Below are 20,000 nucleotides of genomic sequence, written 5' to 3' on the forward strand. Positions count from 1 at the left end.
TGCTCCTTTTCTCATTAGGGTAAATACTGTATATTTATTTAGAGATAAACATTCGGCAGTGAAGGTCCCCAGCAAAAAAGTTTTGGTGGCGACCTAAGGTCTGAATAGATCTGCAATGATTCAATCAGTCTGCCCAGATAAAGTGTAACAGCTCACTGTCATAACAGCTCTGGCTAACATTACAATGCTAACATTAGCTGCATGGTAGTACAAGTATAGCCAACTAACTTGCTATGCAAACTATACCTATAATAACTAACAGCATGAATTTGACTTCCCCCTTCTTTTATTTTTTTCAAAAAATCTGAGGTGGCAACTGCCCCCTCAGTTTCAATGGGCATGACGCTTCTGGTTTTAGTTACATATATATTTACTCACCAGGTGGCGACAAAAGGTAAATAACAGCCTTTTGTGTTGTACTGTATGTAGCCTACAGTATTTATGTTTTTGTTTAAACTACAAACATAAATAAACGTCAACCTATGTTTTAACTACCACACACAGCCTATAATATTATAGCCTATGTTTGTAAAAAAAAAAAAAAAAAAAAAATTGAGGGGGCCCCTGGCAAATCCCGGGGCTCTAGGCAGCCGCTTAGTTCGCATATAGGGCGGGCCGGCCCTGCCCATGGTACCGCTTCAACTCAACTCAACTCAACTCAACTCAACTCAACTCAACTCAACTCAACTCAACTCAATTCAACTCAACTCAACTCAACTCAACTCAACTCAACTCAATTCAATTCAACTCAACTCCTCAACTCAACTCAACTCAATTAAACTCAACTCAACTCAATTTAACTCAACTCAACTCAACTCAACTCAACTCAACTCAATTCAATTCAACTCAACTCCTCAACTCAACTCAACTCAATTAAACTCAACTCAATTAAACTCAACTCAACTCAATTTAACTCAGCTCCACTGGCTTCTGGTAGTACCTGTTGGTTGTCCACAGCAGATAGCAGCCCCTCAATGTGTGGCTCAACAGACAGGCTGAGGAGACCACCTGGCAGACTTACGTTTGGACACGATCTTATTCAGGATGGTTTTCAGCTCCACTGCAGAGATCTCCATGTCCTGAAACACAACCATGAAACAAGAGTCAAACACCGTTACTTTGAAAACACGTACTGTAACTGCTCCAACTCTTTCCTTTTCCTGTGTGAATCAGCCATCTCTGCCTCATTTACGCTGCAAACACACTGGAAACGGATGCAGCGCGGCGCGTAAATTCAGCTCAAGCAGGAGCCTGGCCATTCACACCAGAAGTGCTCTGTTTTTGCGCCATTAGCTGACTTTCTCTGTTGTTCCTCTTCATAGCGGTCATCTCAAACACAGTTGTGAGTCCATTCAGTCAAATGTCTTCTGTACTCACATCTCCGGCCAGCTTGCAGAACAACCCTCTGAAGCCAGCATCCACTTCTTCATCAGAAACTGCCTCCTACCACAGAAGAAGAGAGGGAGCTGTGAGCACTATTATTATTACTATAGATACTAAACTGCACGCACAAGATTTCACTATCAGCTCTGTGAGTGTGAAAGACTAAAAACATAGAATATCGCTATACTGCCCCTGTGGGCGAATGTTTTCACCCTATTATCACTGACGATGTCACTGATGATGTCTTCTTCTGTGGTGTTTTATGGCATTGGCATCCTGAGGCCTAAAAATGTAAAATATTGCTGTATTGCCCCCCTTGGGGGTAGTTGTAGTTTTGTTATTATTATTGCTACTTACGTCCTCCAGCTCAGCGCTGACTGGGTCATCACAGGCTCTGACAGACAGAGGATTATTAACACATTATAAACAGTGGGGGAACACATAAATACAAGCCCACTGATGCACACGCACACACACGCACGCACACACGCACGCGCACGCACACACACACACACACACACACACAAACACACACACACACACACACACCTACACGCACACGCACACACACACGCACACGCACGCGCACACGCACACGCACACGCACGCACACGCGCACGCGCACACGCACGCACACACACACACACACACACACACACACACACACACAGTCTCTTATAACAGTCGCGTTGGCTTCCACAATTTGCAAATGCTCCCGCCTACGTCTGTACTTCACAGAGACAGTTGGTCGAAAGGGAAAATAGGGCGGGGCATCCGCTAATTTCTCCAATCATTTGCCTCGGTTTTGTTTCTGTGTCGTGATTGGTCGAATAACATCGAACTTCCTTCCAGTGTGCATCTTTTTTTTTTCTTTTCTTTTCTTTTTTCTTTTCTTTTCTTTGGAAGATGACAACTTCCTCTGACCAAATTTTAACGAGCTGAAGTACAGACTGTCTCTGTGTTAACGAGCTGAAGTACAGACTGTCTCTTTGACATTGTGATTGTGGAAGAGTTAGACTGGCTTGAGAGACTAGTCTTACTGTGTCTCGGTCTGCTTCTCGGAGAAGACTCGGATGCAGAAGTCTCCGTTGAGGTGGGGGTCGAAGGTCGATGGGACGATGAGGTACTCGCCGGGCGGCATTGTGAAGCGTGTGCTGACCTCACGCAGGTTGACGAACGTCTCGGAGCGCGCCGTCTGGGCGTGGCTCAGGAAGTAGTTCTTATCCAGGTGCACCTCCTTCTGTCCGTGGAACTGATGCAGCCAATCAGAGAGAGCCAGGTGAGGTGCGGCAGCCAATAAGCTGTACCAGTCCCTGTACCAGGATAGGGATTTGTGCTGATATGTGGGCATATGTAGCGTAAGGTTTAATGTTGTTAACTGACAATGCTCCTCTCAGGTGATGTTTAGGAATAACGCAGAATTAATGTAACGAGTACTGTAAGGAGTACTGTAACGAGTAGTGTAACAAATTACTTGCTCCAAGGAGTAAAGTAAGACATTACTTTTTTAAAGTAATGTGTAATGTGTAATATATTACTTTTTTGAGTAACGACCCCAAACAATGCATATGACTAATAAAAACCTTCAGTGTTTACTAATGTTGGATTCTGTCATTTTGCAAAAAACATTTTCCATCCTGTCCTGTCCGAAGCCTCTGAGTCTCTGAGCCAAGCTGTTCAGCTGCCACATAATGAGAAGGAAGTGTCTTTGTCAACCTTTGACCTCCAGAGGCTGTGGGTGCAGCTCAACCTTTGACCTCCAGAGGCTGTGGGTGCAGCTCACCTGTGATGGAACCTGAAGAGACAAAACAAACAACATGTTAGTGCTTCTGCTTCGTGCACCAGCTAAATCCACTGTTAGAATACATCAAGCTCCACGTTGTGAAGTGGATGGTGAGCTGGCAGAACGTTGTGAAGTGGATGGTTAGCTGGCAGAACGTTGTGAAGTGGATGGTGAGCTGGCAGAACGTTGTGAAGTGGATGGTGAGCTGGCAGAACGTTGTGAAGTGGATGGTGAGCTGGCAGAACGTTGTGAAGTGGATGGTGAGCTGGCAGAACGTTGTGAAGTGGATGGTGAGCTGGCAGAACGTTGTGAAGTGGATGGTGAGCTGGCAGAACGTTGTGAAGTGGATGGTGAGCTGGCAGAACGTTGTGAAGTGGATGGCCTTTGAAGCACATGTTGATGCCTTGTGTGACCATGCAGACATTCACAAATGACCTGCCCCAAACTACGGGCTGTGGCAGGAAAGATACACTTAACACATTGAGTGCCAGCCATTTTTTCAATCCTGTAGGTAAGTTGTGCCAGGGTTTTTTTTGAGGATTCTGGCTCATTTTACAAGAGCCGAGGATTATTTTCTGTTAAGAATTCGTGAACACCAATCATCTAAAAATAACTAATAGAATGTGTGCTTTCTCTGTCTAAAAGAGTTAGTTTGCAGAGTTAGTAGTTATGTAGATATTAGCCGTTGAGTACAGCATGGTTTCAGAGATTTTCAGAGAGTTTGGAGATAAATGGATTTTTAGAACCACCTCACGTGCCTGTGATTATGGGTGCCCTTGTCTCCCACTCTGTGCGCTCTCTCTCTCTCTCTCTCTCTCTCTCTCTCTCTCCTCTCTCTCTCTCTCTCCTCTCTCTCTCTCTCTCTCTCTCTGAGAGTGTGTGTGTGTCTCCAAACTCCTCCCTCCGTCTGTGCTGCGGAGTGCTCTGCTGCTGGGAGTTTGAGCAGCGAGTTAGAGCAGCCTCTCTCCCTGGCAGCGAGTGTGGATAGGTCTCACTGTCTCTTGGGTTTGATAGCCCCGATGAAGCCCCGTGCGACTCTAGGCTTTATGCTGCTCACCCAGTCCATTTCTGGAACCCCCCACCGCAGCAGCGCGAAGCGTCCCCGCCTACAGTATGAGAATGAGGCTCGTTCGTTTCTGACTGTAAAATCGCCAAGCCATTTCCGCGGGAGGCGGCTGCTTTTGGTCCACGGGTCCCGTGGCTGTGGCTTTCTCTCTGTCTCTGTCTGGAGAGAACTGTCGCCACTTAGTGGTCGGTAAAATAGATTATACACATTCTCTTGCTCCAATAGTGATATAAAAGACGTAAAAGGGGTTGATTGATGTCCCACCGTCAAAAAAAAAAAATGTTTATGTAAGACGAGATAGCTCGTCTATGGCACTTAACCGTTGGATTATGTAAGACGAGATATCTCGGCTATGGCACTCAACGTGTTAAACTGGCAACCGGTGTGTTTTGGGCTTTAGTCTCTTCTGTGAGCTGTTCTCTCTCACAGGCAGCTGGGGTGTCTCTCTCTGTCTGTCTCTCTCTCTCACATGCAGCAGGGCTCTCTCTCTCACAGACAGCTGGGGTTTCTCTTTCTCTCTATCTCTCTCACACACACACATGCAGGAGGGCTCTCTCTCTCACAGACAGGTGGGGTCTCTCTCTCACCTCGTAGATGGCGAAGCCCACGGTGTGCATGTCCTCTCCAGACTTCCTGAGCTTCCTGCGGTTCTTCTGGATCAGACCGACCACGAAGCTGCAGCCCGCCTCTCCGTCTTCTGGGTCATCATCCTCCTCGTCCAGCTTGATCACAAACTGAGGGTTGGTCCAGAACGTGTCTGCAGACAGAGACAAGTTACATCACCTTCACAATACACTTCTACTGACAAGATTGCATTTCCCTGGCTTTGCTAGTACATAAACAACATGAAGAGCTTGACCAGACATCCTCACACTCATCATCCAGGATAGTCTCTCTAAGATCATCTTCCCAGGGATCTGGCACGAACTGAGGAGCTATGGCTAGGCTAAGAGTAGCTAGTGGAGATAGGTGTGTGTGTTTGGGGGTTGTGAGGAGCTATGGCTAGGCTAAGAGTAGCTAGTGGAGATAGGTGTGTGTGTTTGGGGGTTGTGAGGAGCTATGGCTAGGCTAAGAGTAGCTAGTGGAGATAGGTGTGTGTGTTTGGGGTTTGTGAGGCGCTATGGCTAGGCTAAGAGTAGCTAGTGGAGATAGGTGTGTGTGTTTGGGGTTTGTGAGGAGCTATGGCTAGGCTAAGAGTAGCTAGTGGAGATAGGTGTGTGTGTGTGTTTGGGGTTTGTGAGGAGCTATGGCTAGGCTAAGAGTAGCTAGTGGAGATAGGTGTGTGTGTTTGGGGGTTGTGAGGAGCTATGGCTAGGCTAAGAGTAGCTAGTGGAGATAGGTGTGTGTGTTTGGGGTTTGTGAGGCGCTATGGCTAGGCTAAGAGTAGCTAGTGGAGATAGGTGTGTGTGTTTGGGGTTTGTGAGGCGCTATGGCTAGGCTAAGAGTAGCTAGTGGAGATAGGTGTGTGTGTTTGGGGGTTGTGAGGAGCTATGGCTAGGCAAAGAGTAGCTAGTGGAGATAGGTGTGTGTGTGTTTGGAGTTTGTGAGGAGCTATGGCTAGGCTAAGAGTAGCTAGTGGAGATAGGTGTGTGTGTGTGTTTGGGGTTTGTGAGGAGCTATGGCTAGGCTAAGAGTAGCTAGTGGAGATAGGTGTGTGTGTTTGGGGGTTGTGACGAGCTATGGCTAGGCTAAGAGTAGCTAGTGGAGATAGGTGTGTGTGTTTGGGGGTTGTGAGGAGCTATGGCTAGGCTAAGAGTAGCTAGTGGAGATAGGTGTGTGTGTTTGGGGGTTGTGAGGAGCTATGGCTAGGCTAAGAGTAGCTAGTGGAGATAGGTGTGTGTGTTTGGGGTTTGTGAGGATCTATGGCTAGGCTAAGAGTAGCTAGTGGAGATAGGTGTGTGTGTTTAGGGTTTGTTTGGCATGACAGTGGTTCTGTTCAGTCGCTAATAAAGAGCTTGACGATATAACGCCTCGGAGTCATTCGAGTCCTTTACACGGATTTACGCTTTACAGGATTTTTAATAGCCCTTTCCACAGCTGAAATAGAGACTTGTCATTTTTAACCTTGTCAAAGTAGGCCAGAAACGGGTCCCCGATAGTTGAGAATATTTTAAGTGAGTTAGTCCTCAGGAACCTGAGTCTCTCCATTCGTATAACTGAGACCACGTCCGTCAACCACAGTTGAAAAGAAGGTGGACTTCCATTCCTTCAGAATGAGTCTCTTGGTGACAGTCGTCCCCTGTGTCAGAGACTGTTGCACAGCCATAGGGAGGGGCAGAGAGGATTCCGAGCAGTCGAAGATGGCGAGTTCCGCTCCATGCAAGCTCTGCCCCTGGCTCCGACCGGCCCCGACCGGCTCTGACCGGCTCCGACCATTAAGTCGGACGCTCCCTGTGTGTCATTCTCAAACCCATTCAGCCGCCGTGAAACAACAACAACAACAACAACAACAACAACAACAACAACAACAATGCGCTAGCGTTGCTACACGCTAAAAATGGCTTTGGATTGTGCAATAAAGCAGGCCTGCTTGGTACTGTCGGTGGAGGGTTGTAAAGATAACAGAGCCTTTTTTCCCGCTGGACCCAGAGTGAGAGTAAGACCAGCCAGACTCTCTCCTGCACGGGTACAGTGCGAAACGGAGAGAGTCTGGCAAGCAAGCCTAGTAGTGCAGTGGTACTCACAGGGGTGGTTCCTGCAGCCCCCAGCGGTGGAGCCTCTCCTCCAACTGCCGTCGAACTTGCTGACGCTCCAGTGTTTGACTGAGTCGTCGGTGAGGGTGTCCGGGGTCAGGGTGCACACCTCGATACGAGAGTAGTGACGCAGGAAGTCAGTGAATGACATCCTGCAAAGAGAGGAGGACGGTGATTAGACCTCTCACTCTGTAAACAACCCTGAGGACTGTCACGACTAGGGCTGGCACGGATCAGAAAACCAACGGATCGGATCGCATGACGGATTTTGAGCCACGGATCACGGATTTTTCGGATCAGCAAAAAATATATATATAGACTATATCAGATTTTTTCTCTCAAAATTTGATTTTTGATTTTAATTTTTAATACTATTATACTTCTCTAACCATTTGTTGCCCTGCACAGCTCAAAAAATATGTTTTTCTCATGACACAATTTATGCTTTTACTCTGAAGGCAGAACAACCCAACTTCCTGTTTTAGGTGGCACTGTGCCTAACTTCCTGGCTGTTGCTCGCTAACGTAGTCACTTGACACGGGTACAGACCAGACCGGGTGAGTCTGGAAACATTAACGTTGATGCTACGTTATGCTACTCGGTGGCCCCACGTGTTGTTTTGTTGTTATGTGTCCAAGGCAACATTTCACCGTCCGGTGATAATACCATTGACATTTCCGAACCGCGTTCTGAACCGTGGGGGCTGATGATCCGTACGGGTCACGGATTATCCGTGATCCATGCCAGCCCTAGTCACGACCCAATGTGAGTGGCACATTCTGAGTCAACCATAAAGATGTGAGTCGCAGCATGGGTGAGCGTAAACGGTTGACGGCACAGACCCAGCTTTAGATGTCATAATGTCAATTCAAAAGTCAAATGTAATTGTCTCACACTTGAATAGTAATAGCATTAGGCTTGATGTGGACTCACTAGCCAGCTATATTGTGCTTGACTTGATTTGACTTGACCCACCAGAACTCTCCATCCTCTGAGTTGGCGTGAGGACACTCCCCGTCCACCGAGTTCCACTCAGACGACCTGCAGAAAAACAATTATTATTATCACTAATTATGACTTTCTTATGCTGACCTCACAACGAAAGACTTTTCAAGCTATTTCAATGTTGCAGACAAATTGCCAATGTCGCATTGGCAATTTTGCTGGAGTCGTGGTGGGCTCCTGTCATCTCTATCATTTACTTTAGTCTAAGCTGGTGATAAAAACTCAGTCCAAGCTGTCTCAACTCGGTCTTCTTCTCCTCTTGTCTTCTTCTGACAAAATCAAACGTTTTTAATATGATCAGGAGAGTCTTTAGTCTTGGCTCCTGCAAACCAATAGTTGAGCTCTCTCCAGCACCAAAACAAAACAGGACACCAATAAATGCAGTACCAAGTTGTATTCGTTACCTATGCCTACTGTCTTTTCAAAATAAAATCACTTCCGTGTTCATGGGAAACATAAAAGCAATATAACAAATACATTACAAACTAGCATACACATGTGAACCGCACTGTGCCTTGGGGTCATTTAGTGTGGTTCATTTACAGTCTATTAAAAATGAGAGGGTGTCAGAATTTAATCCTTTCAAAGTCTTCTAGTCTAGTGTATAGTAGGCATTAGCTGTGTGTGTGTGTGTGTGTGTGTGTGTGTGTGTGTGTGTGTGTGTGTGTGTGTGTGTGTGTGTGTGTGTGTGTGTGCGCGCGCACACACACGCGCGCACGCGCGCGCGCGTGTGTGTGTGTGTGTGTGTGTTACCCGTCACTCCAAGCTCCGGTCCACTCCACCTGGCCCCAGGGGTTCCTCATCCGCACCAGCTTCTCCTTACGGCCACGATAGTTCACCTGCAAGACACACACACGCACGCAAGCACGCAATTAATTTTGAGCTCAAATACAATGTAAAATGTTTTAGTAACATGTCCTCTATTAGTAGACTTTTTTGAGCTGGATGATGATGAGAAAGTTGAGTTGTGTTTTAAAAAGGGAACCTTCCTCACAGCAAACTATATCTGTCAGACTTGTGACTTACACACAATGTCACAGTGTCATATAACAACACAAGGACACAGGACCACAATGGAAATAAGTTTAACGACTTTATTGTGATATCCTGATGAACTATTTTATACTGTTTGCTTGTTGGTGTATTTTTTAATTTGTCAAATAAATTCAATCAATCAATCAGTATCAGTGTGTGATTACTCCTATACAACACTACCAGTCTTCCATTGTTACCACAGGGGACAGGAAGTAGCGTTACCTCCACGGCGCCGGTCAGTGAGTAGGCGTGGCCTTTCACCAGCTTCTGACGAGTGACGGCCTCTGAGTCGGCGGCGCTGGTGATCTGACCAATAGAAACACAGAGAGCTGGTGATCTGACCAATAGAAACACAGAGAGCAGGTGATCTGACCAATAGAAACACAGAGAGCTGGTGATCTGACCAATAGAAACACAGAGAGCTGGTGATCTGACCAATAGAAACACAGAGAGCTGGAGATCGGACCAATAGAAACACAGAGAGCTGGTGATTGGACCAATAGAAACACAGAGAGCTGGTGATCTGACCAATAGAAACACAGAGACAGTCAGACTGATCCTGGATCAGACTCGACCGCGTCTGTCTTTTTTCCAACCCAATTTAGATTAAGCCACTCCCACTTCCGTACACCGAAAGCCTTGGATTTCAAACAGGAAAAACATGGCCGCTTGTTTGGAAACTTTCTCTTATTATAAATGCTTCACTAAAATGTGTTTGTGAAAACATCATCCACAACAGTTAGTTTAAAAGTTTTCATAAAAGTTTCAGGAGTTTCCAGAGGCGTCGAGTCACGCTGCAGTTTTGAAACATCCTAATGTATATCACAATAGGGTTCGTATAAGCAAAGTACAATTTTGTAATCAAGTTATCGTGTATTATAATTACCAGGCGATATGATGCTACTGAATAGACAACAAACAATTAGTCTGACATTGATTGCCCAGCCCTAGGGCATACAGCTGCTACTCATTCCATCTGGCCACGTCTGGCTACAGCCTAAAGTTAGGCTGTAGCTAATCTGCATAACCTAAAGTATTCTGACCTACCGGCATCCTTCAACCATTGATGGAGAGCACCGGTGCCCCCCACCCCGGCCCAAACCCCCATAAAGATGTGAGGGTGAAGGCCGGGCCGAGACACACCAGAACCCCCCTCCAACCCCAGGGCATGCAAGAAACCCTTTCCACCCGTGGATATATATCCCCAGGATTGCCTCAGAAAATATAAAAGAAAAGTTTGAGCAGCCATATTTCCCCAGTTTAAAATCCAAGGCTTTCGTCGTACGCAAGTGGGTGTGGCTTCATCTAAACTGGGTTGGGAAAACGATAGATGCGACCCGACAGCCCCTCAGTTCCCTTCCCCTCCTCCCGTGGACTCACGTCGATGGAGCAGCCGAGCAGCGCTCCGGACTCCAGAGCCTTGGTGATGATCTGGAACATGTTCTTTGGGGGACGTTGCAGGTCAAAGTTCTCTGCGATTCCTCCGGTGAAATCCTCAAAGCCCTCCGTGGTGGAGCCGCCCGACAGCGCCTCGTAGGAGCCGTTCACCCTGCAGCACACGGGACGGCACGGGTTAGCTTGAGATCTGATGCGGATTCCTAACTGGACACGATGCGAACCAGCGAGTGAGTCAGACCGTTTCAGTACCTGCTCCGTGCATCAGCCAACACCAGGTGAGCCACGCGTCGCTTGTAACGAGCTTGGTAGTGTGTTAGCCTACATTAGCTTTATGTTGCTCCGGGATAACATCACCATGGTACGACAGACTCCGACAACGGCAGTATGGGCCCATTTCACAGCAACCGTTTTGAGGTGGTAAAAGCAGGAGGTAAAGCAGGTGTAACCAATACCATTAATTATGGTTCCAGTCCACAATGTTATTGGTTACACCTGCTTTACTAGTATCTTGTATCTTGACACTTCGACATGCAGACTGGAGATGGCGGGCATCGAACCACCTACCTCTTTTATCCAAAGTGATTTGCAGAAATTACAAAGTGCACTAGCCAATCAGGGCCCTGCCTCGTAGTTGACATCATAACCAGCCAATCACTGGCAAAGCAGTAATGGCTGCTCCCATGGCTTTGCAGCTCGAGCAGCAACGTCAGCGTTCGTCAAGTTTACACAGCCTTAAGTGCAGTTATTGCAGAAATAGACTCAATGACAATAATTAAACAAGAACAGGAGTATGCAACAGTGGAGTTTCGTGGTGAAAAATACGTTTTTGCCATTCTTGCGAGTGGATTTCAATTTGACTGTTTCCAACGCTGATTGGCTTAAGGACTGGATTTGGCAACGCTGATTGGCTGAAGGAGTTGTCTGTCAAGGCAAATAACCCCACCCATTGAAATGACTGTGGAATGCTTGGAGTCCAGACTGAAGCGCAGAACGAAACAGAATGAGTTCCCAGATCTGTATGGTTTTAACCAGGCTCATTCAGTTTTATTTTTCAGAAGCCACCAAGAGGCGTTTTCTGGAGCCCCCTCTCTCTCTATGGCTCTGGCGACTAAAACTCTGGGCCTGGGCTCACTCCTGAACAAAGTGCCACCTATTATGCCACCTATTATGCACTTAGTTAATTTATCTATCAAGCACTCAACCGTCCCAAAGGCATGGAAACTGGCCTCAGTTACCCCAATCTACAAAGCTGGTGATAAATCTGACATGAACAACTTTAGACCCATCAGTATTTTACCAATAATTTCTAAAATCATTGAAAAATGGGTTGCTAAACAACTTATAGAATTTCTTGAGACGAGCCAGACCCCCTTGCACCCCATGCAGTTTGGTTTTCGTCCACATCACTCAACTGACTCTGCTTTGGTCCTGCTCTTGGAGAAAATAAAAGGCTCCTTGGACAGGGATGGTTGTGTGGGAGCTGTGTTCCTCGACCTTAAGAGGGCGTTTGACACCGTCAACCACAGTGTGCTCCTCTCTAAATTGTCCAGCTTCAATTTTTCTGTTGCGGCCATTAAATGGGTTGAATCATATCTGTCTCACCGGGAGCAGTGCACTGTGGTTGGCGGTGTCAGCTCCCCTTACCTGAGCTGTCCAGTAGGGGTCCCCCAAGGGTCAATTTTGGGGCCAATTTTCTTTTCTTTGTACATTAATGATCTTCCTGATTACTGTTTTAATGTAGATGTCCAGCTTTATGCTGACGACACAGTTATCTTCACAAGGGCTAAAAACCCAGGGGAGGCGGCACGTGTCTTATCTTCAGCTCTCTCTCATATCCAGGCATGGCTAACTAAATCTTGTCTCATGCTGAATGCAAAAAAAACAGTTTGCATGTTCTTTTCTAAAAGAAACATTGCACCTGCGCGCTCCAATGTCTTCTTGGGGTCAGAGGAATTATCTGTGGTTAACGAGTTTAAATACTTAGGCGTGATGTTGGATTCCAACCTAACGTTCAGCAACCACATCAAAATGATCTCCAAAAAAATTAAATTCCACTTGTATAACTTCAGACAAATAAGGAGCTGTCTGTCCACAGACGCTGCGTTTTTATTTTTACACTCGATGATCCTCTCGCATCTGAATTATTGTATAAATAGCTGGTCGTTGACAGGAGTAACTACTCTCAAACCAGCCGAATTACTTTATAAAAAAGCCCTGAAAATACTAGATAAAAAACCCTTTTCTCATCACCACTGTCATGTCATACGTAAATATGACATGCTAAGTTTTGAGAACTTTAGAAATTTCACCTCTGCCTGTTTAATATACAAAGTTCTACATGGACTGGCGCCGCCTCCTCTAGCTGACTTCATCAAATATCGTTCGACCGCCAACTCGACCCGTGTCACTCGGGCCATTACAAACAAGGTCTGTGAGGTCCCCTTTAGAAAAACTTGCTTTAGCCAGAGGACCTTATCCTACATGGGAAGCACCCTCTGGAATAATCTACCTCTCTTTATTAGAGAATGCCCTAGTCTCGCCACCTTTAAAGGCCAATTGAAATTGTGGCTCAGATCAAACCAACAATGTGATCATTTTTAGCATATTGTCTGTCATGTTTTGCTGCATGCTCTGTGTGTTTTACTCACCTTGTGTTTTACTAACCTTTTATACTATTCATTTTTTGTATTATTAAATTTTTTTTTCTTTTCAAGATTGCATCAACCTGCCATGGGACTACAGGTGGAAACTAGCCCTTGGGCTAAAACCTGGCATATTTACTGTACGGCTGTACTGTCCATTAATGTGCAATGTCCCATCTTCTAAATAAATGAATCTGAATCTGAATCTGAACACAAGCAGACATGTGCACATGGCCTTGGGCTGTACATCACTGAAGTAGAGGTCTTCGGGTATGCCCGACCCCCCGAATACCCGAGGATCCGACCTGGGTCCATTCAAAAGAAGTGACTCCGGGTCTGGGTCGGTTCCGGTAGCGATTGTCACGGGTCTCGGGGCTCTGACAGTGAAATGCCGGGTCCAATAAGACCCGAGTGGACCCGGCGAGTGGCTGTCAGAGCTGTAAATCACCTCGCCCCACTTTTCTTTTTCCATCCCCCCTCCCCTCCCGAGTCTGTGCGAGCCGAGGGCGTGTAATACCCGAGTGGATCCGAGAAGACCCGTGATCAACGCTGATCACGAGAGAAACGCATCAAAACAGCACACGTGAGGCTTGTTGTCACAAACTGCAACTAAATCCATGGAGAAAATAACTAGCAAAGAGCGTTCCCATCTGCAATGAAAATTACTTCCTCGTTTACATGAGGCGCATGTGACCACATGCGGACACATGCGCACACATGCAGAGATGGGCGAAAATACATCATAAAGTATTTTGATACAAATTACAAATACTTGCTCAAAAAATGTATCACAATACAAATACAAAATACTCGTCTGAAAATGTATTTGAGATACAAATACGTATTTTGTATTTTAAAAATACATAAAAATACATTTTATAAAAACTGATTGCAACAATTAGTCAATCCATCAATTCATTGCTAAATATTACATTAATTGCCTATTTTGATCATCTGTTCATCATTTTGAGCCATTTCTGTAAAGAAAATGTCCTAATTCTCTGATTCCAGCTTATCAAATGTGAAATTTTCTGGTTTCCTTAGATGGTAAATCATCTCTTAGTCCTCTGTGACAGTATTCTCCTTTGTGTACTAGGGTTGGCACCATGGACGATGGCATCGACCATCGTCAATGGGCCGACCCCCATCGACCTCTGACACTTCTACATCGGACCATCGTGATTATCTGTTTGAATTTGGCAGATTTAATAATAAAAAAGGCTATCTCCACTCAACCGCGACACACGGGGGACGCACAGGCGGCATTAAACAAGCGGCAAAGCGTACCTTATCCCCAGTTCAGAGAAGTGGTAAGGCGGAGAGGAAGATAAGATAAGCAGAAGTCGGTTGTGTTGTGAAAATGTTAAGAAAGAAGAAACTTCACGTTCTTTCCTGTTTGCAACCCAATGTGAGTAATGTTACAAGTCTTCAACTGTGAATTCAACTCGCCTGTTTCCAGGAACTCTCTCCATTACATACTGTGTAGGCTGCCTGATGCTGTGTTTCTATAGTAGAAGTGACATGTCACATTTCTTTCCTCCACAGTTTAAACCTGTGTCAATGGTAAGAATGTGTCAATTTGAGAATCAAATAACATAAAATTAAAGAAAAAAGTATTTTATGTATTTAAAATACACAAAATAGAAGGTCTGAAAGTATCTTGATACAAATTACATCTTATTTTTCTCGGTCTAGCCAAATACAAATTACAAAATACACAAATGTATTTGAAATACGTATTTTAAATACATGTATTTAAAATACTGCCCATCTCTGCACACATGCGCCTCAGGCAACCGAGGAAGTGATTTTCGTTGCAGAGAGGTAACCCTCTTGCTGGTTCCTCTCGCTGTGGATTTAATTGAAGATGACTGTTTCCCGTACTTTGGATTTTGGACAAGTCCCAACATGTATGTGATTGTTTCTAGCGCTGTTGTGTGTGTTTTTGGGCGAAGGAACGGCGGTAGCATAGAGACTGCCACTGACTGTACTATCTAACTAGCGTTAACAGGTAGCAGCCCCCATGTTTCACTGTGAAACGCACTTTCTAATGCACCCACAGTAACATTAGTTAATAAAGATGCACAAAGTTTCATTTGATATACAACTTGTAGCAGTTAACAAGCAACTTTGACGTCGACACCACTAGTCTCTGCCTCTGTATTTCTAGGATCTGAACGGGGCCGGGTCTCAGATTTCTAATAATAGAGGGGTCCACTCCGGGTCCGGGTCCGACATTTATCGGTTCTGAACGGGGCCGGGTCTCAGATTTCTTTTTTTATTTCTAATAATAGACGGGTCCATTACGGGTTCGGGCACAAATTCCCCGGGTCCATTAGGGTCCGGGTCCGTGATTTTGGACCCGTGAAGACATCTACACTGAAGTAAAACCAAGAAGAACTAGAAATACCGCATTGGGGATGTATGCCTCCACCAACAAGCGAACAGTCGAGATTTTTTAGCTAAATTTGAAGAAATTCCAGCGTGGCGTTCCTGAAGATATCGCATTAACAAGCATGAAATGGGAGGTCGTGAGGTCACAGTGACTTTGAACTTTGACCTTTGACCACCAACATCTAATCAGTTCATCCTTGAGTCCAAGTGGATGTTTGGGCCAAATTTGAAGCAATTCCACCTAGGCGTTCCTGATATATTACGTTAACGAGAATTGGATGGACGTACAGACGACCTGAAACCATAATTCCTCTGGCCACGGCTATCGCTGGGTGGAGACATAAAAACCCCTTAAAATGCTTCATGTGCCAATGAGCAGCTTACATTCAAAGGAATGGGTGGGTGTGTCCTATACCCTATCCAGTTCTTTAACACTTCCATGGTCTGAACAGTTCAAATCAAGAGGTGGACTTACTTGGCGTAGGCCTTCTCCAGCAGAGCGCTCCAGAACTCCCTGCCCTCGGCTGAGTGGACGAACAGCAGCTCTCCATCTTTCACCGGCAGACGGTCATCGATGACAACGTCCACCCACTCCCCATACTGCCAGAACTGAAGAGAGAGAGAGAGAGAGAGAGAGAGAGAGAGAAAGAGAGAGAGAGAGAGAGACAGAGAGAGAGAGAGAGAGAGAGAGAGAGAGAGAGAGAATGTGACACTGGAGACTGAAGACTCTTACTCTTAAAACCTCTCAACGTGAGACAGACTGAAGACTTTTACTCTGGAAACCTTTCAACATGAGACAGACTAAAGACTTTGGGCTCTATCTTCCCAAAAGCGCTAATTTAGCATTTGCGCTCATTTAACGCCGTGCACAATGCAAATTGGGGGCGGACACAAGCGCATGCCTGTGATAACTGTACTGGGCATTGGCTGCCACAAGCCAAAGCAGGCGTTTCAGCGCTAACATGTGGTGATAGATGGCATTATGCTATCGTCAGCAGCGCACAATTACTTTGTGCTAAGAGCTTTGAAAAGGACCTCTTACGCGCAAATACCTCTCTGCGCTGGGCGCGCTGCACGGAGATTATGGCTGCACTCACAGCGCAGAGAGCTATTTGTGCAGTGGAAAGTGGAATTCCTTTTGGATATGTCATTACGCACAGCCTTGCCACGCCAAGACATCAAATTATGCTGCTAAAATTGGGTATTAGCAGATAATTCAGTGAGGCAATTAACTATAACTCACTGAGAAACTTTTATCACATCGCAAAGAGGGAAATTAATTGAGAAAACGTGTTGGACAATGGACATAGGCTATTTACCTTCATAAGCCGGAGGGTCGTTGGCACCACAGACGATCTGTCAATAAGCTCTCTCTGTCCTCACACGAGTGAGTACACTCTATTACGCATGGAGAGAATTTTTTTTTCTTCTCTTTTTTTTTTAGAAGAGAGAGAAAGATGTTAGATCAAAATGGGGCCAGGTGGAGCCTGAAAAGGTGAATTTTTAGTCTTCGCCGAAAGATGGGCATTATGTATTTTATGTTAATTGACTGTCTTCTCAATCCAATCTGTTTTTCAATGTAGCATCTCCTTGCAAATCTATCCCATGCAAAGGTGTTGTCGTTTTTTGTGCACGCCATTCTGTGCACACTTTTAGTATGGATCCCACGCACTGTTTGATAAATGAGACCCAAGCTCTGGTTCAGCGTCTTCTGTCAACAGACAAGTCATCCTCATCCTCAGCAGTCCCACAGGGTTCAGCGATGGGCCCCTTCTTATTCTCCATGTATATGCTTCCGCTTGGCCATATCATCCACAAACATAACATACATTTTCACTTCATAATTTTCAGCTTAACACTGCTTATTTTACACCTTTATGCTGACGACACTCCTGTTAGATATTTACATTGCTATTGCTATTTTTATAGGGTTAGGTTTAGTAATTGATGCTCCCAGTGTGACTGTATGAATGTGTTTGGCTTTGAGTGACTGTGGGTCTGTCTGTAGCTCCCTCTGTGTTAACATACCTGGAAATGGAAGATTCCGGCATAGTCGTCACCAAAGCCCTGGTCGGTGGGCACGACTCTGGCCATCACGTCTTCGTTCAGGGTCAGAGAGGCAATGGCTGCCAACAGCCAGCAATCACCTGAGAGACAGGAGACCTCAGTTAAACAATAATCACGAGAGGGTGTGCTTTACCATCATTATCACAAGAGGGTGTGCTTTACCATCATTATCACAAGAGGGTGTGCTTTACCATCATTATCACAAGAGGGTGTGCTTTACCATCATTATCACAAGAGGGTGTGCTTTACCATCATTATCACAAGAGGGTGTGCTTTACCATCATTATCACAAGAGGATGTGCTTTACCATCATTATCACAAGAGGGTGTGCTTTACCATCATTATCACAAGAGGGTGTGCTTTACCATCATTATCACAAGAGGATGTGCTTTACCATCATTATCACAAGAGGATGTGCTTTACCATCATTATCACAAGAGGGTGTGCTTTACCATCATTATCACAAGAGGGTGTGCTTTACCATCATTATCACAAGAGGATGTGCTTTACCATCATTATCACAAGAGGATGTGCTTTACCATCATTATCACAAGAGGGTGTGCTTTACCATCATTATCACAAGAGGGTGTGCTTTACCATCATTATCACAAGAGGGTGTGCTTTACCATCATTATCACAAGAGGATGTGCTTTACCATCATTATCACAAGAGGGTGTGCTTTACCATCATTATCACAAGAGGGTGTGCTTTACCATCATTATCACAAGAGGGTGTGCTTTACCATCATTATCACAAGAGGGTGTGCTTTACCATCATTATCACAAGAGGATGTGCTTTACCATCATTATTGACATGACAGGACCAAGGCGCTTGCTGATGTGTCAATAATAACGGTTACAGCACACCCTCTTGCGTAATGTTGCGGTTATCAAATATAACTTTTCAGATCAAACTTTACAATGGTTGAAATCCTATCTTAGTAGTTGTGAGCAATATGTCGTTATTAATAATAAACAATCAGCTTTACTAGGGTGCAAAACGGGAATCCCACAGGGGTTCATTCTCGGATCAATTATAAACAATCTTATAAGATTTATTTTCTTCTTATTTTATAAGAAGAAGAGCATTCAGTCATGTACTCATGTACTTTGTCTTTCTTCGTGGGTGTGTGTGTGTGTGTGTGTGTGTGTGTGTGTGTGTGTGTGTGTGTGTGTGTGTGTGTGTGTCTGTGTAGACTCGCTGTTCTATGTTGATAATATCCATCTGTGTGTGTTCTCTATCTCTGTTGTTTATTGTATATTTTATTGCATATTTGCTTTCAATATTTGCTTTTAATCTAGGGTCAAACATTGCAAATTAGCTTAGGCTATTATGATCTTATGATATTAGACATCAGACCGTTTCTTGTTTAAATATGTGCTATGTATCTGTCCCTTCCCTACTCAAATAAACATTAAAATTAAAAATGATCCAACAGACACCAACAACAAAATAAAAGATATAAAAAAAGAAGGGGAAAGGGGAAATTCACTCTCAAAATAATAGAAAGGTTTTGCTCGTGTTTTCATTTCCGATAGGAAATAGTCCCTGTTGAGTTGGCAGCTGCTGCTTTTTGCACAGGTGTTGGCAGTTAATGGAATGTGAGAGGCTTAGTTAGGCAGGATCTATTTTTTCATATATCTTCATACCTTCCTGAGGCCTCCGCGAGTAACCAGCCAATTGTGTAAAATGTTTTCTACCTCCAAATAATTGGAATAAGTTCCTGTTGTATACATTTCTATGTTGTTGTTTTTTTTGCTGGGGGTTCCTATCTGGAGGAAACCCCAGGGGAGCACGGGGAGAACATGCAAACTCTGCACAGAAAGAGCCTTTTTGATGAGCCCACCTGGGCCGTAGGCACTGAGGACATGGGGATGGGGACACACCCTCAGCTCCCACAGCGTCCCAGGTGGGAATCAAACCCAGGACCTTCTTGCTGTGAGGCGACACCGTGCAACTTCTGTTTCAGAAAGCTTTATTTACATGCAGAATGTTCTTCATAATGTCCTTAATGGTGAATGACAATTAAATGAACTGAATGGACACCGTTATTGGCAAGCCTGTAACATGTTCAGTTTAAAGTGGTCTTAAACAATATAGTGTTGTAAAACGTATATGCTTGCCTATTAGTAAGGTAAACCATAAAACCATAAAAAAAAAGTAGCCTACAAATGGCGAATACAATATGAATAGATTAATAAAAAATAATGTAGGCTAAGCCCAGCACAGGCAGACACTTGCTACTATTTTAGCTGAACAAAAAATATAGAGAACCGTTTTATCAAATACCAATGGGTGACGTCACGCTCAGTTGGTCCATATTATTGAGGTCAGTGATGTATGCCCACCAGCAAGAACAAACACACGGAACCTAGCTATCATGGTGACGCCCACATTGCATACGGGCCACCGACATCTCCATGAAAGCCAGGTCCACAACTGAAGATACTCATTGTTGCAAAGGCTAATATGAGGACACATCATCTCTGAGCTAGCTGTTTGTTGTGGCAGTCATGCCCAGTCACAGTAAGGCC

The 20,000-nt window shown here is 45.0% G+C and overlaps 1 protein-coding gene across 1 annotated transcript in view; it reads right to left on the reverse strand.

Moving 5' to 3' along the window:
* The window catches only part of LOC310794238 (calpain-2 catalytic subunit-like), a 39,093-nt gene that overhangs the window by 11,020 nt on the left and 8,073 nt on the right, over positions 1 to 20,000 (reverse strand). The window contains exons 3-14 of the mRNA XM_083656196.1: positions 17,428 to 17,546; positions 15,875 to 16,008; positions 10,346 to 10,514; positions 9,188 to 9,271; positions 8,684 to 8,769; positions 7,901 to 7,966; positions 6,917 to 7,077; positions 4,796 to 4,989; positions 2,424 to 2,635; positions 1,741 to 1,777; positions 1,378 to 1,443; positions 1,022 to 1,079 (exon numbers count right to left, since the gene is read on the reverse strand). Of these exons, the coding sequence (XP_083512322.1) occupies positions 1,022 to 1,079; positions 1,378 to 1,443; positions 1,741 to 1,777; positions 2,424 to 2,635; positions 4,796 to 4,989; positions 6,917 to 7,077; positions 7,901 to 7,966; positions 8,684 to 8,769; positions 9,188 to 9,271; positions 10,346 to 10,514; positions 15,875 to 16,008; positions 17,428 to 17,546 (1,386 nt within the window). The remainder of the gene's footprint in view (positions 1 to 1,021; positions 1,080 to 1,377; positions 1,444 to 1,740; positions 1,778 to 2,423; positions 2,636 to 4,795; positions 4,990 to 6,916; positions 7,078 to 7,900; positions 7,967 to 8,683; positions 8,770 to 9,187; positions 9,272 to 10,345; positions 10,515 to 15,874; positions 16,009 to 17,427; positions 17,547 to 20,000) is intronic.

This window comes from Poromitra crassiceps (genome assembly GCF_964638095.1).
Source record: "Poromitra crassiceps genome assembly, chromosome: 19".
In the NCBI taxonomy this organism is placed as follows: domain Eukaryota; kingdom Metazoa; phylum Chordata; class Actinopteri; order Beryciformes; family Melamphaidae; genus Poromitra; species Poromitra crassiceps.